Genomic DNA, 23,978 nt, shown 5'->3' with positions numbered 1-23,978 from the left:
TCTTCTAAATCATCTGGCCAGCTCTCTAGATGAAGGGCCTCATACCTATTCTATAGCTTAATATGTTTTTATTTTTTTTTCCCTGTACCTTCTTTCTTTCTTGGTTAATGACAGCTGTACCAACAGCAATGCATCTGTAAAGGATAAATCTTAATTTAAATTCAAATTCCAGATACTTGATATCAATGCAATACCCAAGATTCAGATTCCTTCCATCCAGTGTGAAGGTTTTTCTGAACAACTATACAGGAGTGAATCTAGACTAGGTTCTCATAATTCATAAACTCACTACTGCAACATTCTCAAGTCTAATTTTGCTTTCTCACATCAGAAAGCTGCTGCAAGATATCTTCCTGGACTTATGAGATAGATAGATACATACACACATATTTCACTTCCAAGGTCTTTCACAGGTTTTTTGTTTCTTCTCTTTATTCTGAACCAATATTCAATCTCTGGGTAATCTAAGAAACCAACTTCCATAACTTTTCTCTTTAAACAATGATGATTTTTTTCACCTGCTCCTCGAATGTCGGGGACTCCCCCATAAACACCTTCAGAAACATTTTTCTGTTTGTCTTTATCAGGAAGTTTGCAAAACATTTAAGAGAAATGAAAGTGCTCATCAGAATTCATGTATCATGATTATCAATATTGTGTGCTTTTGATACTCTCATATTTTTTCCTAGCTCTATGTAGCCCACTCTATGATATTTACATTTTTACACTCTGTGGGAGGAACTCTTTTACCCCAAACTGGACAGTTATTAGAACAAAGTAGTGCACAAATAAGGATGATTCTGACGATTACTGTGGTGGCAATAATAACATACTTTTTTATTCACCTTTTCAATTTACCTAGTATCTTTCCAAATGCTTTAATATTTGTCATTGTTACACAGAAAATAACATTCATTTTATTGTGTACAGCCCACTGTCTTCTGTTTTAGCTCCATTTCTCTCTCATTTTCACTGAATAAAATGGATTTTAGATTCTTTTCTCCAGATGCAATTGTTCATGTTTTTAAATCTGAACCTTTTTCTTTTACCATGATTACGCTTCTAATCTCCCCAAATCCTTTTGTATGATCTCTGTCCTTGCTCATTTGTACAGTTTCTCTCATTTAAACATAATCTGCAAGTTCATTGACTTTTTGTGTAACCCCTTTCCAGGATCCCATTAATGAAGACAGTAAATAGGACCCAGTCTAAAACTAATCTAGTGATACATGAACAAGCACTTTTTGTTATTCACTTAGCTATCTCTGTGTTTAAATTATGTAGATGTCTGTATACACAGTGCAATAATGTACCTTACCTGGACTCTTAAGAAGAGAGGACAAGCATAACTTGGTAGATAGGTCACTACTTGCTTATACATTTGCTCCAAGTCTAATGATGCATTGTGCTTTAAAATAAGAGAAGCCATTCCTGCTTTTCCTTCATGATCTGCACAAAAGGAAGTTAGATGACAATTTTGTAACATGAATAAAGTTGACGTTGTAATGATAAACCACACAAAAAACCCCATAGTGCATTAACAAACCAACAGTCATATATCATATTCTGAGTTTCAGTAAAGCTGCAAGATCTCATTCATATTTTATCTGGTATTACATGTACATGGAGATCACTCAAGTGTTCAATTAAGCAATAATGCTGTAAATTAGTGTGGTGGGTAAGACTAAATGGAGTCCTGTGCTTGATATAATCGATAAATGTGGATGAACATCAACAAATTCCTCTCTCAAAAACAAGAGTGAAGAGTGTCTTTCCTGAAGTAGCCAATTGTATCTTCATTTCTGTTTTAGTCTCTTTCTCTTGCCAGTATGTTTTCTCAAAACTGTGGATCTGAATTAACAGAGAGAGCACTTAAAATTCTTACTCTTTAGTCTGGAAAATGAGAACACTGTGAGTCTTTGGTAAAGAACAAAATGGGTAAAAGGTAAAAGCAATGAACTTCAGCTATCAAAATTAACTAAACACTTCAACCTAGTAAGTAACTAAACTTTAGGCTAGTAGTAATAGCAGAGATGTTCTGCCAACCTTATCGTTGTTTTGGTTTGTTTTAATTTTTTGCTATGCTATAAAATCTGTAAGGAATTTGATTTTTTTTAACCTTAAGTGCAATTATCAAGACAGTCAGATAAACTGGGTAGGTAAACAGGTAAGTATTGTACAGGAAATTAGCATCTCTCATACTTTTGAATCTGATTTTTAGACAGTCTTCTATGATGTTTCATGTTCTATGGCTTTAAAATACTGTTCAAGTGAGTGTTCATGCTTCACATGAGAGAAAGTGACACTTTCTCTCATTTTAAACTCCTTATCATTTTGTGGTGGGTTTATCCTTGCCAGCAACCAAACATCCAGCCAGCTTGTGCTCAATCCCTTCTGCCATGGGACGGGAAGTGAAGGAAAGCAAGGCTTAATAGTTAAGGTACTTGCAGTTTCATAGGGAAACAAAAAGATACATGTACAAACAAAGTACAACCAGGACATCATTCAATATCCCCCATCATAAGAGATGTCCAGCTACTTCCTGCAGAGCAGGGCCTCACTTGGAGCATGCAGCGCTTTTTCAGGGAGACAAGCACCACACCCACAACCCTCACATCCACTTCTTTTCCTCCAGCTTTAATAACTAGGCATGGCAAAGTTATTCTGTATCACGATGCAGAATATTGCTTTGGCAGTTTTGGGCCACTGTACCATCTACATCTGCTCCCAAGCTCTTGCTGTCCTCAGCATTCTCATACACAGAGAAAGCATTGTACTGTGCAAGCTCTGGTCAGTGGTAGCCAAGCACTTTTAAGTTATCAACACTGTTTTAGCCATTGTTTTAGTCTGGTGCAAAGCAGAGCACCAAAGAGTCTCCTATATAGAAACTTATTTTTATCCCAGTAAGCACAAACATGTATTTTAAAAAAAGATTTAGCATGAATGACAATAAAGCCCATCTGATCTCCTGAAAAATATCAAAAAACTCTATTAAAATAAATTAGAATATTTTCTTCCTTACAAATTTATTTTTCTCTTCATATTCTCTTTCATTTTCTTCTTGGTTTTATAACTTAACTCTTTACAGTTACTTTATGAGGCAAAGTGAAATAAGACAGCAAAACATCTCCATATATTTTCCTTTAGACTTACTTTAGAATTACCTAGTTTACATTTTATTTTGGCACATATGTCTGGATTTTACACAGATGTGAATTTACTGAATCTTTATATTCTAATTTAGGTTATGTAGCTATCACAAATGTATGCATGGTCGATTTTCAAAAAAACTCCTCACTGCATATAGATAAATAATGCATAATTCACTGGCTCATTCATAATCGGGTGGTATTTTCATTACTTGCATCTGCATTTTAGCTGGATATTACAGATGACTCAATCAAATATGATTCATAAGTTTAAAACACAAAATAGAAAGAGTTATGAGGGTTAACAATGAACCTGGGAGAAGCACAATGTATAACTCAAACTTTTACCTGGCACAGACACACCATACACATTTGCTTCTTGTATGAAGTCCAACATTGCAATGACATCAGATACTTCTGTAGTGGCAACGTTTTCCCCTTTCCATCTAAAATGTGTGAAAAAATAATTTCATCCTATGACAATTGTCCTTTTAAAAACCTTTAGCAGAAGCTCCATTCATTTCAGACTGACACTACCTCACATTTTTTCACACTTGTGACATTAGAATTTAATCACCAGAAGACAATGTTGCAACTCATTGCCCTTACTGGGCATCAAAACAGTGTAAGGGCCACTGAATAGAATTGTTTCCAAGTTTTTTACAGGTATATAAATGTATCAGAAGTGGCCAATCTCTGCTATTTGATACATTTTTGTCCACATCGGTATCCGACTTCCTTGCTCATAGCAAATCCATCACTAGTTATATGCTTTTTGAAAAGCATGATCAAAGAGCTGGAATTCCTACTAACTGTTCTGAAAATGAATCGTTCAATTCCACAGGAATATTACTCACAGAACACCTGTGACAAAATTAAGCCTTTATCATCCACTTCAGAGTCATTATAAACTACATCACAATAGCAATAAATTGAACAGTTCCAGCTGAAAACAAATCCAACCCCATTATTCCATTCTATGTATTTTTAATTAAGAAATTTGAAAAGAAGCAGTAACTGTACCTGAAGGTATCTCCAATTCTGTCCCAAAAATACAGAAAATTGTCATGGTCTTGAACCATTAGATCTCCAGTATTAAAATAAAGATCTCCCTTCTTAAATACCTCACAGAGTAATTTCTTTTCTGTGTGTCTTTTATTGCCAGCATAACCAAAGAAGGGGTTCTTCGCATTGACTCTGGAGATCAGAAGACCAGCCTCACCTATACAGAGAAGTTGAAAGAATATAAACCCAAAATGTCATTGGACATTTCTGTACCTGACATTAATATTACTTACAGTATTGTCCACGCAAATTCACAGTCACTTGTATTTCTTCCTTGTGGCTCACCAGTTTTCTCCCAGAAGGGTCATCTATCTATTGTAACTCTCTAGTAGTTTATAATCCTCTGAAAGTGCACTATTCAAGTTCGTATTGAATTGACTCCCCACAGGTTACTGAATTGTCATGATGAGTGTCAGCTTTATCAGCTTCCTAATCAAAAACTAGTGTTAATCAGAAGTAGGTGCTCAGCCCAGGCACTGTGTTCCTATTTAATCTCTTTTCAGAAGTTCTGAGAACACTGAAATTACCTCACTTGGTTGGAGCCTGGTGTTAATAACACCGAGCTTGTGGGTTTAATCCATGTGGGACCATTCACTTAAAGAGTTTGATTTGATCCTTGTGCGTCCCTTCCAACTCAGAATATTCTGTGATTCTGAGACTTCTTAAGAATATTCATTAAAGTGATACAGCATCATCAGTTTACTTTTTGGTGTAAAATTCAAAAGTTTAACACAATTTTTTTCCTCAAAAAGTCGGGAGAGTAGGGGCAAGGACTATCCTCTTATGCTTGTAGAGTACCAGGGTGTTAGTTTGCAGACTATGGAATAATTGTATGAAATAACCTTTTTGGGAGCAGATTCTGAAAAATATAGCTTAAGAGTTCCATTACTTTGTAACAGAGACAAGAATTATAAATATAAAAATATATCAAAATGCTTCCAAAAGTAGGCACTATTTTTAATTTAAGACTGCCTCCTTAAAAAAAGCTGTGCCTTTTTCCCCCATAAACTGGTAGTGTTTAAAGTAGAAGTATTTAGTTCACTGGTAGTATCATTGCAGCCATAATGCTCTGAAGAAATAAGACATGGGTACGACAAAGATTATAGACAGAGATAATACTTTTCATTAGACTGGGTGGTGTAGCTGGAAAAAAATTAGACCACATGTCTAATTAAAGCATGTGTTCCCTTCACAGGTCAGTTTGACATCCATAGAGATAAATTCCTATAAAATTTCAGCTTTTGGTGACATATCATCTCAAAGTGCCCATGTTTTATCACCAACTGTTAGAGAATCTCATATCTCCTTTGAAAAATCTGTTTCAGCTCCCCATTAAAGCTGTCTGCCTGACCTTTAATATGAGTTTTTCTTCCTCCAGTTTCAGCTGTTACTTTCCTACAATTCAATGCATGTTCCAGTATGTGGGTAATGCTTTGAAACGATTTTTGGTAAATAGTTTTAGGACAGCTATAATCAAGCAGTTTTGGGGTTTATTTCCTTTTTTTGGGTTGTTTTTTTTTTTTTTAATTATTAAGTTAATCACATCACCTAGTCAGAAACACTTAATCTCCCATCAAAAAGCATTTGCTCTAATCCACCAGTCCCTCCTGTAGATCTCTTAGGCAACCATTTCCTTATGTTAACCTCCTTTAAAAAACACAGATGTCACTATGTATAAATTCAAAGATAATGCCATAGCATCACTTTTGACCACTACTCTTCTGTGAATACATCCAAGGATCTCCTGAGTGCTTCTGATATCAGTACTGGTGTGTTTAATGCTGTTTTATCTGAGATCAAAAATCATACTGCTTTTTTTCAGAGCAAAGAGTAACAGTTAATTTGGTAAACTGCAGTAACACAATAGCAAGGCTTCTTAAAACAAGTCTTTTAAGTATTTGTATTAAAATCAATAGGCTGTAATATCCTATTAAAATACATACTTACCTTTCTTAACTTTTTCACACCAACCATGCTTATTTCTAATTGGTTCATCTTTTTGGAAATCATACTTGATTAAATCAAATGGGAAAAAAAGCTAAAAAAGGGAAGAAGTCATCAGTTACTCATCTACACAGTGACATCTGGTGGCAGCAAATACACATAAGGAAACCTGTACTCCAGTCTTGCTCATCAAAAAGGAGAATGCACTTTCATTTAAAACTGAAAATACTCTGTATGTAAATTTATGCCACTTCCTGAAGCTAAGCAGCATCAAAACAGTTTTGTAAATGAAGTCACAGAACTGTCCATATGTTAAATTTTCCTACAAGTAAGTTATGAGATATACATCATCAGTGAAAGAACAATGTGAGTCAGCATAATAGAAACATTATCTCTAGTATTTAAGGGACATTTAATGGTGGTGGCTGCTTTGATGTGTTCTTGGGGTCTTCTGGCACTGAAAACAGGTGGCAAGGGAAAGGCCTCACAAAGGAAAATCTGCTTCCTCTTGGGTTTTACTGTTGCTTAGCTAACTTCAGCTCTTCCCTCTTGCCTTCTCAGGCTGCTGAATGGTGATGGGAACTGAGCACCAGCAGAAGGGTACCTCCTGCCATGGCTCCAAGCAAACTGAAGGACAAGATACTCCTATCAAAACTAGCAACTGCAACACTTTTCCCCCCCTTCTTCTTCTTTCTTTTTTTTTTTTTTTTTTTTCTTGAATATACAGCATGTGACTATTATTTTGCTTTATTTTTCTCCTGTGATATGAATACAAACTGGACCTTTAAGAGACACTTCCTGATACTATTCCCTGATACTGTGTTTGCAGTGATCCAAATTGTCTCTTTATTATTCTAAAGAGACAATTTGCCCTACTTGGGATTCCATGTTGCCTTCCCGAAAGGAAATGTATCAGCAATCTTTAACAACTGGTCATACCAAGGTAATGATCTTCTCCTGAGAATTCTTGGCAATCAGGGAACAATTTTATAAAACATTAATATAAACCTGCACTCTTCACAATAAAGAAATGCAATATAACTTAAGGAGGGTTATATGGAAATGACTGAAGTAAAGGGTAGGATGTTAAAACATAAACCTCTTTCCTTTTCTGCCACTAACTCGGACAAAGAGTTGCACCTTTATCCTAATTTGAAATGTTATTGTAAATAAATATTTTTTCTCAAAGAAATCTTAATAAAGAGCAACATGAATCCCACAATTTCAGCCTCATATGGACAAAACAGGTTCATTGAGTCCTTTCAATGTTCAGCACTGTGTTTTTCTTCTACCCTAAGTCTGAAACAAAAAGATATTTGTAACAGTTGATCAAAGGAAAAAGGTCATAGCCTGCAAAATAAAATAATGATTCAAGAATGGAACACTATTTTAATTAAGTGAAGGGTAATTATTTTTATTAACCTCAGATTAAATAATTTAACAAAGTCAAGAATCTGAGGGCCAGAAAGTTTACCTCAATTAGAAAATAATTGATTAAATAATTGATTATTCTTGAGGAACAGAGTGGAAGAGGGCCTTTTTTTTTTTTTTTCTGGTCTGCCTTAAATGCTTTTCTTTCTTTCTTTCTTTCTTTCTTTCTTTCTTTCTTTCTTTCTTTCTTTCTTTCTTTCTTTCTTTCTTTCTTTCTTTCTTTCTTTCTTTCTTTCTTTCTTTCTCTCTCTCTCTCTCTCTCTCTCTCTCTCTCTCTCTCTTTCTTTCTTTCTTTCTTTCTACATTGATATTTATTACTTCAATAGGTTTAATATGACCAAATGCAATGAGTAATATAAATAATAAGAATGAAATGGTATAAAATTAATTGTTACTGGTTTTGTGTCTGATTAGAATAGCTTAAAATAATGCATCATACACAGCAGTATTTTGACACGATACAGTTTTTGAGCTCTGAAAGAATGAAGAATTATTTCAAATTGTTAAAAACACTCAGAAACTGTAATTCAGTATCTGAGAGACTATTATTATACATAATTATACTATGTTGTATACAACTTCTTTTGCCTACAACTTCAGAATATTAACAAGGTGTATTCCAATTAGGTTTCTGAAAGAAAGAACCACATCTTGTATTAAATATGCATAATGAAACTACGCATAGTCTGTGCAAACAGCTGTGCCTGCACAAAAGTCTTTTCCAAGCCAAATCATTCTGTGATTCTAAGCAGCTTGCTTTTCATATTAAATACTAGAAAATGAAAGCCCCACAGCAAAGTATTTAGTCTGGGCACACTAACTTTTGGTTTGCCTCATTATTTAAATTCTAATAGGACAAGGACCTGAGCTGTTGAAGCATTACCATATTATTTTCTCAGAGTACTGCATGCAACATTCATCATTTTAATCTACATCTTACTCTCTGAAGCACAAGATAATGTAGCAAACAAAAAGCATCATTTAGCAAGCTGAAAATGAAAGTGCATTAATGTGCTACATTGTCTACTACTATGCTGCCCAGATGTTATCTAATACCAGCTTCCCTCACCTGCTTTATTTTTTAATTGATTGGAAATATGTCAATTTAAATATTGTTTCGAAAGTAGTTTTGACATTCCTAGCATTTCAACTTGCAGAGAATGCCCAGAGAACCTTTACCAGAAAATAGATATCACAAGCTTTTTATTACTGATTTTAAAGATGAAGTATTTTTGAATTCTTTTGGACAATATCAGTTTCAAAAACAAAGCATTACATGTACTAGATTTAGTTCCAAACATCTTTAAAAACTGAAATGTAAGGAAAAAAAGTTAGAACATAGTGTCATCACACCTTAGAGACAGTTTTGAAAGTATGCTTGAAATGCCTTATTCACGCTGTAAAGAGCAGACACATAGGTACTCCACACAACTTTGTGAGCCAAAGTAAACAAAACCAAGAAACAAATATTTTAAGCTATGTTTGATATTAACTGAATCCTAACATGTAAGAATATACTACTTTAGAAAACACTTCTAGTGCTTTAGATTATTTTTGCTCAAAATTAGTAAAAGGAGAAGAAAAACATTAATTTTCATTGGCCAATGAACTTAGGTGCATCCATTTCTTGGATTTACACATCAGTATTCTTCCTTTGAAATGTTTTCCAGAATTATAAAATTTGCTTAAAACTAACTTTGTTTATTTAAAAAAAAATAATTTGTCTTCTGCCACAAGTTCTGTGACTGCATGAAGAAGTGCATAATACTAATTCTGAATGGCTGTGTGAAAGCCATTTTATATGTTGAAATTATTTAAGATTTGTTTTAAGATCGAAATGTTCCTCAGCTCAAAGCTGATTTTTATCTATACAATTTTGTGGAAGAGATTTGGATTCGTGTGATATTTTGAGTATCTTTGCTTAAAATAATGAGAAATTACTTTTACAAATAAAGTTTGGGCAGGTTTTTTTTTGGTTTGGGGTTTTGTTTGTTTGTTTTTGTTTGTTTTTGTTGTTTGTTTACATAATGCTTTTCAGGTGAGCGTGGCCTGGGTTATTTTCAGCCCTTCTTACAAGCTTCCTTGAATCTCATTAATCCCAAGCTCCCTTGTTATCTGTCATCACTCAGAATTTATTTCAGGATAAGAAAGAGATTTATATATTGATAGACACAATTGAGGGTCTTCAAGAGGGTCTTCAAGATTTTTCCCATATCACATCTATATACATACAGACATAATGTATTTCATATATAAAATAATTGATTATTAACATTACCTAGATACAGATGTATGTCAGACGTAAAGATTAAACAGTAATTTATTATATTACTGTGTTAATAAAGACATTGTATTTTTGGTAAAACATTTTAAGTTTCACCAGCTGAAAAGCTATTCAGAGGCTTCTACTTTTCTATTCATTGACTCTATGTAAACATCTTTATTGAAAGATTTATTCATATTCTACAGGGAGGCTTTCAAGCACATGAACCAATCCTTCTTATATAAAGAACACAGAGTGAAAAGAAAGAAATGCAAACAGGAGCACTGCTTTTAGTTAACATCTTAAATACAGTGACTTCTGCCAACTGCTGTAACAGTCTGTTTCTTTCTATTACCTTATGTCTTCCAACATTTTTATAAAAATAAATGTGTTCTGTAGAACCTTAATATTTATCACAAGCATCTATCCCCAGTCCTTAGCAGTTACTGGTAGAAAAGTTACTTTGCTCACTCAGAACTCAGGTTGCCACTCAAAGCTGTAATTTTTGTATTGCACCTTTACAAAGTGTGCCATTGTCACTACAACAGAATGCGCTCCTATTTTTTTTCCTTTCCCCCCCCCCCCCCCAAAACTGTTATACTTTGAAACTTTCTGCTATTATTCCCTCTATACTCGCAACACCTGTATCCATAGGGCTTTGTACTGCATTTACTTTGTTGCACGCTGTGCAATTATGCTGTAGGAAGAGAGCAAGTTTCTTCCTTCTCTTTCAGTATACCACATATATGAACACACAAACCTATTTTTCCCACTTTCTCAGTTCTGTTTCTTTCTATTCTAGAAATAGGTGTTTAGGAAATCCCTAGAAAGCATGTTAAAGATTATCTCATGTTGTCCTGCGTGTCAAGAGAATGTTCCAAAAGATGTTGTAGCATTGATTTGAAGAAACAACGAATGTTAGTGACTGGGTGGCTGGGCCTTCTCTGTGCCATTGTCTGCTTTACAGCAGGAGACAGATTTTCTTTCCAACCTCAGCAAAGGTTTTTCACAAGTCAACAAATCAGAAATTATGCTGCTCTCCTTTACATATCACTAGTTGTCTAGTGGATGTCACATAGACTGAAGTAAAACAAAAAACAGCTACACTTCAGAAGGCATTGTTTAGTAACCTGCAAGCTGCAAAATGTATTAAAAAACCTCCCAGAACAAATGCCTGAAATAAGCAAAAATGAACTTATGTATGGCATAAAAATATGCATTTAGTGTCACTTGCAAAACCACCACACTATTTAATTAAAAATAAAGATGATTAAATAAATATGCAGGTAGTTTCAATTTTAACCTTTATCTGCTGTAGACTTCACAAAGTATTTCCAAAAGGTTAATGATTTATGACAAAAATCTGCCCAAAGTTCTGTAAGACTGAAAACAAATTTACTCAAGTTTGGAACACATGCAAAATCTTGTGATATCATAAGGCATCAGGCTTAGAAAAGTCCGAAGCAAAAATTAACATCAGCTATAAGGCTCCTGGTTCACTTACTACTCTCTAAATTCCAGATCTCTGATTTCTGGCAGCAGTTCTGGACCTTTCTGGAAATTGCCAACAGCATTGGATGGTCACTGAATGGAGCATCAGACATGTAGGACAGAGAATCAGTGGAATCAGCTGCTAAAATTCCTGAGGTCTCTGTGGTTTCTGAGCAACACACTAGCTCTTGTGGTGTTTTCTGAGTGGTTCCAGAATCCTCACTGTAGTCTGAGTTTCTGTACAAGAAATGAAGAATTCCTCTGGCCCCTGTGTGTAAAGCAGTCTGTGGAGTGATTGTACTGTGGTGATGGAGATTGAAGCTGAGGACCCTGGAACATATGCTGCCTAGAAACCTATTTACATGGCATCAGAAGATACCTCTGCTGTATTTCCAAACAATGGTTTTACATTATTCCTTTAAAAAGTTTTGTCGGGACATTTTGCTATCAGTTCTCCTAAGGAGCACAAATGTCATTTAAGTCAACAAGACTTCTATATAGACTTGTATATAGATAGGTATCACTCAATTTAAAATTCCAGGCAATGCATGAGGTACTATTTATTTCAAGAAGAGTAAAAACTGGCATAAATAGCAACATAATAATAAGTATGCAATCTCCTTTCAAAAAGACTAGACATCTTTCATATTATTAGCTAAAGGTTGGGACACGTTACTTTGTTTGGGACTTTCAAATTGCTTTTAAAAGACTGTCCTTACAGGACCAAAAAGAAAAAGTCCCCTTGTGAATTTCAAGCATAAATAAATACTTAATTTACTCAGAAGGATGGAGGAAAGTCATAATGTGTGATAAAAATAACATGTAATCTTCCTCCCCAAAATATATGACTGCCATTTTCAAAGCTGATGAAATACAGAATGGGGTTTTTTTCTAGTTTCAGTAGCCTAGAATATAGCAAACACCTACTCTAGACTGTAGATAACTGGGTATAGCACTTTAAAATTAATCATCTTGCCTAGTATTCTCTGTCACAATACCTCAACAGTGATTATATATGTATTGTGTTATCTTTAACATTTCTAAATACTGATACTGGCTAGATGAAGTTGCCTCCAGGTATAAAATATCTATTAAATTTGTATATGTCTATATGCTACTGTATGTAATTATTGCAATATATTAATTATTATTAATTCCTATGTATGCCAAATATTTACATAGCAGAATGCAATATAAACATACTATATAAACACATCTCTAACTATAATTTGTAGAACATTAAGTCAGAATAGGAAATTTGTAGTCTTATTTCAGCAGTGAGGAGTTCTTAGGTATTAAAATAAATCAAACTTTTTCTTTTGTCCTCTAATGTAGTAGAGACCTGAAACTATACTTGGCAACTGTCAGATTACTCAAAACTTTCAGAAGAGAGCCAAAGCCTTTTTGACTCCTGTGAGCTCCATAAAAAATCTCAGTGTTTCTGCTGAGTGTACAGCTGTGTTGCGTGCCAAGATTTTACAGAGGATCAACTAACTTGCAAAAACCAAGCTAGAAAATTTGTCTTGGACTTAGGACTGCACTACAACTAAGAAACACAATTTTTCAGCACTCCTACTAAATAGAATGTAAAAAAATAGTCACCTTATAGAGGAAATTGGTGCGCCCAACCGATCCAATTTTTCCTGTGTGGTTCATGAAACAAATGTTTCCTTCAGTAGCACCATAGAACTCACAGATCTTAATAGCACCAAATCTGTCCAAAAATTCCCTCCATACATCATTTCTTACGCCATTTCCAACCGCTAGTCGGACTTTGTGATTTTTTTCTCCTTCCTTCTGTTAAAAAAAGGGAAGAAAATTAAAATATAGTATACTGATAACTGCATTTGATTGGTGCATACATGGCAGGAAAAACATACCTTCTTCAGAATACATCCAGTAAAAAAAAGAGGAGAAAACATAACACTCAAGAAGTTAAAGAAAGCTGGCATAGCTGGTGGACAGCTGCAAAGCAGTAAGCTGCAATCTAAAACCTATTAGCATGTTGAACAAACAAATTATTTCCTGAAAAAATTACTACAATGATTTATGTAAACACGTCCATATTTTAAAAGTTGTATTGTTTCACTCTATTTCTCCCCAGAGGAATTAAAAAATTGGGAAGAACAGAGAAAGACAGGAATTATTTCTGTCATGGGATTAAAGTCAGAAGAGATGAATAGTTACTTTCTTCTGTCTTCAGACTGATTATGAGGAAACAATCAGATTTGACACACTTGTAAAATATGTTTCTTCCCACATATTGCGTATGAGTCATGTTCCGTACTTTTTTCAAAATTAAGACTCTCAAGGTTTTGTTCAATGTTACTGGAATACATTATTTCTTAGTAATCTTGAGTCTTTACTGTTGTCAAGTCCCATGTTTACCATAACAAACCCCATAGTATGTATCAAATTCAGTAAGATGTTCTAATTTTATTTAAACATTCCCAAACATTGAGATTGCATGGACTACCTTTAGAACACAATCGTATTTAAGCTGAAGTACCAGAAGGCAAAGTATTTACACTGTTTGGATTTGTTTGGGTTTATTTTCTTTTAATTTCACCTAGTTTAAACTACGACTCCATTTTCAATCATTTCAAGTTGCAATACAGAATGCTCTAGAAGTGAGAAAGCTCAAAATATACATAGGTACAGTTTGTTACCACATACTTTCAGAAATGCATGGCACTCTGCCACTGCAACTGTGTCTATACACCTCTATCTGCCTACAGTCCTATATACATACATATGCAAACACCTCTCCATAAACAAATGCACACGTCTGCACATGTTCACATTATTTTCAAACATTCATATATGTATACATTTGCATACATGTACTATAGAAAACAGAGAGTTTCTATTTTCTACTTTTATATTATGCCCCTCTCCACCCCCCACCAAACCAGTATTAATTAGTTATGGCTTTACAGTAAAAATCCATCTGAACACCTTTAGTCTCACATAAAATCATAACAAATTATTTTTGTGAAGAGATTTGGTCAGCTGAGGGAAACAGGAATCTTTTGAACAATTTGGATATCAAAACCAGTAAAACATCAACTGAGTGCATAGACAGCAGTGTTTCTCCAAGGCCTATGTCTTGGACAAATTAGATTTTTCAAGGATGTGGATTCTTCCTACTGTAACAAAAAATTGCAAACACAATGGAATTTTAAGCTCCTCTAAATCACAAAGACCGCTATGTTTTCTTCCTTCTTCAAAACCAGCAGTTCACAGAAAGATAAAAATGTATTCATTCATCTTTAGAGTCTTCCTTCTGCAAAGTAGGTTCTCTTGCTGAAATGATTCAGCAAGCAAAGTACCTATTTCACTAGATGCAGGTAGATGTTGGCAGATTACAATCTGAGGCATAATCCTGCAATTTTACCTCAAAACTACATCACTCACCAGCCTCCCCTGGTCTCTAACAACTCTGTTTCTACAAGAACCCAATTCCCGCTTTTTCCCTTCTATCTTTAGATGTGAAAGTAATTTCTAAACACATAAGGACATATGTACTTCACTGACTTAATGCTAAATCATTATTAACATGCTGCATTATACAACACTAAAATCTGACATGGATGTAGCCTGGAACAAAGTATCCAAAAATTGCCCATAGGTGTTATTTTTACAGTGGTTTGTTTTTTCAACTTCAGACACAGTATCACAATGCAACAGTGTAGGTTTTTACATACTTGAAAGAATAACATCTATTATATTATATATTAAAATTCATTATATTGTCAATGAACAACAATAATATTTTTTTATGCTAAAATGTTTCAGTGTTACTTTGAACTTAATCAGGAAAGTTTTTAATGTTTTTTTCTTCCTCCACAAAATTGTTCACCAATTTTAGGATATTTCTGTCAGCTCAACATAAAATTCAAAGTGGGTTCTTTTCCTTGAAATTTCAATGCTAAACTGAAATGAAATGTGAAATTTAAATGTGTCCATAGCCAAACTACAGTTATCTCTTGCTGATGCCACTGAATTATTCAAATCTACTGTCTCTGCTAAGATACAAAAAATAGCTCAAGAGACACTTTCAAGAAAATTCTTTGTTCCACAATGAACAGAAAAGACAAACATATGCATATATATACACACAGTAATTGAGTCTTTCATCAGGCTAAGAACATTCAAAACCTCTAGAGACCAAGTTAATAAAAAAAAACTTTGCTTCTACTATTTTTCTTTAAGAAAAATAAAAGCACTGATAGCTGTTTGCTGAAAAGATAGGTTTTCTCCTAGTCTAGTTCATCTTCTAGGATGAACCAGAAGACAGTGGCTTACATGGACCATAGTGCTTGGGATTTTTTCCCAAAAGAACAAATATCATATCATTTAAAAGTGCAATAATTTCAGTTTCTCACACTACTTTGGTTGGTTTATATTAATACTGCAGAAAGTTGTTTCTGTAGTTGAAAAGATGCAGAGTAGTCCCGAGAGGACTACATCATCCCACTTTGCTTGCAATGTTAACACCTATCATCAACATCAACAATACAATGTAAAACAACTTCACTTCAGGAAGGGATGCTGCCATAGCAGTCAGGCTTTTTGCAAAAATACAAAGAAGGTGTATGATGTTATCAAAAACTGGTCACAGAAAGCAGATTTCTTAAAAGGTAGAGGAGTAATTCACTTCTTCACAACTCCAGTAGATCCACTGTCAGATTGCTTTGCTGCAACTGCTGTATTTGTGATTTAGTCAGCCCCACCATAGCTGTACCTGTCTGTCAATGCAAGATTCCATGAAGAGTAGGGCTTTCTGGTGAAGACATGAACACTGTCATGAATTTAGCAGTCTTTCAACTGTAAGAATGAAAATTATATGTCATTTCATCTCCTGGCAGGTTTAATAACTATGGTGAAAATTATTAAAATTAGGGAGACTTCAAGCAGTGAGTTTTACTCACATTAGTTTTACATGTGAGTAAATTAATATAGAAATATTTTATCTATTTTTATCTTTTTTATAACTAATACATGACATTAGTTCATGTTAGCCTTATATGTAACTAACTTCCAGTGTAAAGTCACCCACAGTAAATAAAACAGAGTTAGCCATTCTAAGATCTGTTATCTGTTTTTAACATCAAACATCGTCACATATATTATTGTTCAGATCACAACCGAAGTCCAGCTTTTAGGACAGGCATGTTGGTATCCATGGGCATGGTGGCTGAATAGTTACAGATGCTAAATCAAATGCTGCAAGCAGGAGAAGGGAAGGAAAAGAGATGATAATTCAAACAAATTACAAAAACGTGGTTGAATGACAAATACTTAGAGTGTCCTAATGAAAAAAGAAATAAAATAAATATGCAGAAATTCATGCTTTAAACTGACTAGACCAAATAGGCTTTGAGCTTCTACCATTTTCAGATGGCATTTAATTTACCTTTGGTACAATAAATAAAGTTAAAGGGGTAGAAGGAATTCCAAGGAGTCACCTAACACATCTCTCTCTGCTCCAGCAGAAAAGCTCTGTTAGGCCTGGGCCATTCGTGACACCTGATCGAGCTGTGGCATGTCAGCCAGCTGCCCTGCAGCACTTGGTATGCAGTACTTGTGTGCATGCGTATTCTTAGCCCACTGCAAAAACACTGTACCAAATTAACACCTCCTACGCTAAAAACTGTGTTTCCTCACAAAATCTCCTTTACAAAGGACTCAGTGCCTTACCCTGGTCACCTACCACAAATAAGTTCAAATTGCATGTCCTCTGACAATTCAATTATGATTTGTGTTTCTGAATTTACTAATAGCTCTCCACAGATAGTTAGGACAAGAGAGTTTAGACCAACAGAATATAGTAACATCTTCCCAACATTTCCAAAAATGTCTATTTATTTTCCTGCACTTTGATTTTATTTTCTTAATTCAGAGTGATTCTTAAATAAAATGAGTGTTCAGTTTACATACACTTATTTCTAACAATAAAGGTGAAGCATTTTTTCAATATCTTTTTCATTGACATCAATGCATTAATATGCAAGAATAGTTCTTACCATACACCTGGAATTTTTTTTCATTCATTCTGCCAGGATCTTTGAACTGTGTACCAAACATCTGCACACATCATAAATCAGTTTGACACAATATGTCTCTGTCTCGCATGCTTGTTTCTTACATATATTAACTAACTGACAAGTCAAGATCTGCCTTACTACATTAAACACCAGATTCCTGGGATTTTTCATCCAGCAGTCTTTTCCCCTTAAGTGCTCTCAATAAATGACTTGGAATATCTATGTGATTAAGCAGTTGGTAAATGCCTCTTAGAGTGTTATCAGCAGTACACTAACTGATGCAGGAAGTATTCATGATTGCAGCTACATAAAAATGTGCTGCATTTAAAGCAGCTACTTAAAACAAACACAAGAAAACAAGTTCATTGCCCTTCTTTTATTATTTCTGCATAAGGAATATCCAAATGGGGAGAAGGATAATTCAAGGAAAGGAAGCATGAATTGTTCTCTGTATCATGCCCTTGATGAAACTGAAAGCAATCTCAGGGCCTGAGAATGCAAACATCTGTTAAATATAAAATAAGACAGATGAGACAGGATTTGCATTCAAGTATTTACATGGTGTGTATGTAACAACACATTCACCAATTCCTCTATTGATACATTAGCCCTGAAAAAGGGGCATCAGGTAGTTAATCAGACTGTAAGAAGGGAGATACTCTACTATTACAGATATATTTTTCAAGATGCACATCCATGTTCATTATTTAGTAATGCCTAATTATAAACTGCAACTAGATTTTTTGAGCAAAACACATACCCAAATTTAAAAATACAAATAAAAGAGAACAGGAAGTGTGTGAAGAGATGCACTATAAGAAAGGACAATAAAATTAGGAAAAGGCCACATCTTTCTAGTTCAGAAACTGGTAGCTTGCTATTTAATATAGCTCATTCTCACCCCATTTTTAATAATCAATCTCCCGATAATCTATTAGAATTATATTCTAGAAGAAGATTTCTTCAATCAGCTCTTCAAAGAGGAAATATTTTGTTTAATTGTATTCCCATCTCCTCAGAAACAAAAAAAAGTCACTTTTATCTGTGTTCCACCCAGTAATATGAAGCATTGTATTTTTGGTGATTGTCCCAGGAGCACACCAGTCAAAACAAATCACACAAAACTTTTCAAAGGTCAGTTCAGAGAATTAAAGTGCATACAGGTTATTTCTTGTGGTGCATGCTACACACACTATTCTGTGAGCAATATGAAGCTTCCCTTTGTGAAAACATGGCTGTGATTTCCAGGCTTTAATATAAGCATGACTCCACTTGTTTAACCCAAAAGACAAGTCTAGGAAAAACTGGAAGGAGAGAAATTGGTCAAGTTGCACGACCTCTTAGGTCATGATCCACCATGCTAGAATCAGTAGTTGATGTTCTAACTAGCCTTCAGTGCTGTTTGTATATAAAAAACTAATGCTTCCTAAGATATCACAGAAACAATTTTCCATGAAGAACATCTCAAAACCTTTTACCATTATTACTGAGGAGGATGAGAAAACAGACACAGGATCATTTGTGGGTACCAAGAGAGGTAGGCCAGTATCTGTAAGTATCAGAAGACAGTAAGAAAAATAGGTGGTTTTATAATCTGTTTTAAAGCCATTTTTCAAAAATAATACTGTTGTTGTAGTTATAGCAGTTGAAAACAAGATGTTTGCCATGACATACAGTCTGTTCTTTACAAGGTCAAATGATACAGTCTAGAGAGAAAAAAATACAAGCTTCCAAATTTCATGGCTTTTTCTAAGTTTTAATTTAAGATCTGCTGGGTATGTTCTTAGTCTAAAAGTTATATTTTCTCTAACAGTATGTACAAACAATGTTCAATTTTATTTTAGGCACTGCTGATACTGCAGTAAGAAATACTTGGATTAAGAATGATATCTTATGACATGTGCAGATGGCTTCAGGTTTCTTTTTAAAGGTTAGGTCACTACAAGAATAAACAAATTGCAAAATTCACCCCTAGAAATTAAATTTTAATGACACGTAGAGATTCTTAGAAGCTTTCCCAAGGAAGGTACAGATGTGGCTGTTTGCAACTGTGTCACATTACTGGTTTGGGGTATTCAATAAAATATTTATGTCAAAAACCTGCAAGGGGTTTAACACATTTCCACTCTACATTTTAAGGACATCAGAAAGAACAATTTCCAGTACCAAGCATAAATTGAACTAAACTTTAATGGGAAATAAAATGTGATTAAAAGTAAAACCTGCATTTTAGAGTGCCTAGTGACTAATTTCTCCTTGCTTATGTGACCATTAAATTCCCTTCCTTTGAGGAAAACTGCTTCTTGGTGAGAGACAGTGCTATCTAACTACGTAAACCCCATCCTTATATCACTCTTCACAACACTTTAGTCAACTGCAGGGAAATAAATATTCATTCTGTTTTCTTATCCCAGTAGCACTGTATTCCTTGTTTTCACCTTCTTCACTACTATTGTTCTAACACAGAAGACTTTTAACACAATAAATCCTAAGCATCTTCTCTGAAGTAGTTTCAGAGAGCTTAATCCTATCCAAAGAACCTGTGGCCAAACTGTATCTATTAGAGAGACTGTCTTGCCTCAGCTTAACAAAACAAAGTCTGAGAGCTGATAAGCATGGTCTTATACACTTAGGTAACCCCAAGGAAATAAGAAATATTACCTGTGCCAGAGGATAACACTGTCTCAATACCAAGCGGACATAAAACAGGACATATATTAAATGGGAAATTGTAAGCAATGATACAATTATTTGTGACACAGACTTTGAATAGAAGCAGAAGTGAGCTCTGGTTTTAATAGAGAGCTTACCTATTTCATGCAAGGTATCATAAATCATACAAATACTGTCACACTGCATCACAGCTTACAAAAGTAGAAAACATGACATAATGGTTAAGGACACTGATTTCTAACCTCTGTTTGTAACACTTTTCAGGATGCAAATCTTTACAGAAAAGCAGGAAGGAGATGCTGCATTGCCACTCCCTTCTTTCCAAAAGCTTCAGGATACAATGCATTATTAAATAGCTCATCATTATGTCAAATTTGAAATAAATCTGCAACTGCCTTTGGAAGGTTTCATTTACAGTTCAGATGCTAAAATTTAAATTAGCTGCAAGTGTCTAAGGAAAATATATCCACGGATTAGAAGAGAAGCATTCCAAGGCTTTTGCTAAGAGGCAATACAGGGAGCTCTGCTATGCCATACTCTTGTAGTTTTTCAGATCACTGTTAATAGAGACTTTGAGCAATGTCAGCCAGCAAGACCAGTATATCAATTTTCTAAATATTCTTCTTCACTGGAGTAGTCATGCTCATATCTTACAGATGGATCCATTTTGTAGCTGCTAATGGCTATTAGCCATCAATGCTGGTAACTGTATTTTCCTACTATCAAAATGCTGCAGAAGAAGTGTTTGGAAGAGGACAGGCTTGAGGATTACTCACTTGGAAACCCAGCAAAATCTATAAATGTCACATAAAGCCAGATCTTTTTGTACTTGTACCTAAGGAAAAAAGATAACTTCCTTTTCTAACAAATGTTCTTTCCAGACAACAGATTACTAAACCAAACTGGATACAGAATAACCTCAGAAAAATTTGCTGCAAGAGTCTTCAAGAACTTTTGCAAATGTGAGTGGGAGACAGAATGATCAAACAAGACAAAACTAATAGGGAAAGCTCAGCCAAGAGCCTACATGCTACCACAAAGACTAGCCCAAAGTTCAATTCAGAATTTATGAACTTTGAGGCCACAGCATGGACTCCAATTGTAAACAATATACCATTTATTTCAAGTTTAGTGTTAAAGAAACACTAAATTAAATTAAGAAAATAAGGTAATTGCCATGGATTTAATCTGGGCTGATGAGAAGGGCTTTGTAGCACTCTAATCTCATGAACAGTGCCCATATAATATCCTGACATAACTTTAAAATGCACCATATCTTTCTCATGCTGCTAGCATACATTGTACTTCTACATTAACGAAACTTAAATAGGGAATCCAAGTCAGGTAATTGTTTTGCTTACCTGAAAACTAAAATTGCATAAGATATTTTGAAACCTTCCACTCATTTGTGCGAACATGTTTCTCTTCCAGTTTTAACATGACAGATACTTAGTATTTTTCTTCAAGTACCTAGCTGTCAAACTGATTTGTTTTATAATTTGAATTTTTCTTGAGGAGGCTTAGCAAGCAAGTAAAAACAAAACAAAACCCTTTAGCCTGACAGAAGAAAGAGTTTAGATAAGCCAGCTCCTAGAAAATATGCACATAAATTAACAAATAGAATAGTTATATGGTTAATGAATAGTTAATGATTGTATAACCACTGTATGCAGTATATAAATAGTTAAGGATGGTAAAAATGACTTTATTTGCACAATTTAAAATTGCTTTTACTTCACAGTAGCTTGGTAAAGATTGAAAATTAGAAGAGTTTCAATCACAAATTAAGTATATTAATCTATAACTTGTGCTTTAACATAAAAAAGGAGTGTGAAAAGAAGTCATGTTCTTCCTGTACAGTAAGAGAATAGAAAAAGGGAATAATTAATATCTCAGACTGCAAACACAGCAGAAGTTACAAAGTTTTGGTGAGAAGGGAAATGATGTTATGGCAATCAAGTTAGCCTACAATGGAGGAAAAAAACCCACAATTTATAAAAACTATGCCTCCACAATGCCTTGACTTTTTCTTATGATTTATAACTTGATTTTTTGTTATCAACTAAGTTTTTGTTTATTTTACTAGAAAGTTAAAATCCCCCAAACAAATAAAAATCAAAAACAAACAAAATCCTAAGACATACCCCCCACAAAAAAACCCCACAACAACAAAAAAACACACAAAAAACAATCAGAGAAGGTATCACTATTCTGGTTTCTCATCAGCACCAGAGGTCTTCACCAGGCCATCATCCATGCTCCCTTTAATTCAAGAACTTCTACTTTACTGGGGTACACATGGATAGAGCAGTTGGATCCATGACCCACAACTACATTGCTTAAATATACTTTTGAAAATTTTCCTCTGGGAAAAGCAATCCAATGACCTTTTCCATTCTTTGGTCAGCAACTCCGATATTAATGCAAATTACTATTCTGTTGGAAAACAAGACTGATTTGCATTCCCTTATTTTAGAATACTGCTTAAGGATGATGTTAATAATTTTCAAATTAAATACTTTGAGTTTCTGGTACCTTTTCCTAAGAGATGAGTCATTTTAATAAGATTCAATGAAAAGGAAATAAACCACTGATTATTTTTGTGAAATAACAAAATGAAATTATGATAGCGGCAAAGGGAGGCTTTTCAAAGCGATAACAGTTGCACTGCATCCAACTTGTGTATATTTTCACAAAATTCTTTCTGTTCTGCTAAATATTTGTTGTCTAGAATAGTTCTATAATTGGAAAAAAAAGCAAATTGTTCACTTTGAACAAAAAGCTGCTAACCTAGACCAAGCCCCTTCTAAGTTTAAAAATATTATTTAGATGGTCTCAGAATATGCACATTTCGCAAAACAAAACAGTGCTAAAACATAGTGTACAAAATATGAGACCTCTGACACACACATGTGCCAAGAAAAGAGTTCTGAAAATTTAGAAAAGGCATTGGAAAGTACTCCTGGTTGTTTGAACTTACCTTGCAAAATTCCATGAAACAGTACTTTATCACAGATGATATTCAATCAGTTTTTATTGTCAAAATTGTTCCTTATAATACTTTTAGCATACCTTCATGATTCAAGCCATTATTTTTATTTAAGCATCTACATATCACCGCATATTTGCAGAACCTCACATAAAAGGAAGGGCAGAAGTACATGCCTAATACAGTTTAATTTCCCTTTTGCCATATCCACTTGAAGAAAAATAAATGTACTGTCAGACAAATAGGCATCACTTTGATTCCACTTACCACTGGCTGATTGCAAAGGTAACGGCAGAGTTCTCCAATGTACTGGATGACAGTCACATTGTACTTTCTGCAGTCACTCCAAAACTGACTAGCTGAGAACTTCTTTTTTAACACACAGGTTGCACCTTTATGGAAACAGTAGGGAAAATGAAATTAGGCAATTGCTCCATGTGGCAGCTTAGCTATAAGACAGATCATCTGAGGAACTAAAACAGCCTTGCTCAGAGAACTATGCAGTATTTAAGCTGTTTTATTTGAAGGTATGTGTTCAAACCTGGTAGGCAAAGAAGGCAGAGGAAATCAGCCTCCTGGCTGAGACAGCAATGTAATAGATCAGAGCTTAAAAACAAGTCAGCTTCTCTTCTTACAACACTGTTGGTGTTGTAACGTATTTTAAGAGTTTAACATGAACTCTTGTGTTCAAGCATTTCAAACTGAAAAATCCAGAAGATTCAGGCTGATTAGTAAATCAAGTGAGTATCACTGAAGCCTTATTTCTCAAGAAAGTATTCATTAATGCTGATTCATAACTGTATTATTAACCCATAATAAAATTATTTTTCCCTTGCTCTGACTTGAACTTGACCCATAAGGAAACAAAGTATTTGCCATGGAGTTCCAAATAAATCTTTTAGAAAAGAGCCATTGAGGACACC

General features: G+C 34.5%; 1 protein-coding gene across 1 annotated transcript in view; it reads right to left on the bottom strand.

Annotated features, from left to right (window-relative positions):
* SLC27A6 (solute carrier family 27 member 6) overlaps positions 1 to 23,978 on the bottom strand; it is a 40,607-nt gene that overhangs the window by 5,225 nt on the left and 11,404 nt on the right. The window contains exons 4-9 of the mRNA XM_058823636.1: positions 23,323 to 23,447; positions 12,946 to 13,140; positions 6,162 to 6,252; positions 4,173 to 4,371; positions 3,498 to 3,595; positions 1,319 to 1,449 (exon numbers count right to left, since the gene is read on the bottom strand). Coding sequence (XP_058679619.1) covers positions 1,319 to 1,449; positions 3,498 to 3,595; positions 4,173 to 4,371; positions 6,162 to 6,252; positions 12,946 to 13,140; positions 23,323 to 23,447 — 839 coding nt within the window. The remainder of the gene's footprint in view (positions 1 to 1,318; positions 1,450 to 3,497; positions 3,596 to 4,172; positions 4,372 to 6,161; positions 6,253 to 12,945; positions 13,141 to 23,322; positions 23,448 to 23,978) is intronic.

Source organism: Ammospiza caudacuta, chromosome Z (assembly GCF_027887145.1).
Source record: "Ammospiza caudacuta isolate bAmmCau1 chromosome Z, bAmmCau1.pri, whole genome shotgun sequence".
Taxonomy (NCBI): domain Eukaryota; kingdom Metazoa; phylum Chordata; class Aves; order Passeriformes; family Passerellidae; genus Ammospiza; species Ammospiza caudacuta.
Note: the sequence above shows the minus strand (reverse complement) of the source record. Positions and strands in the feature narration are given on the sequence as shown.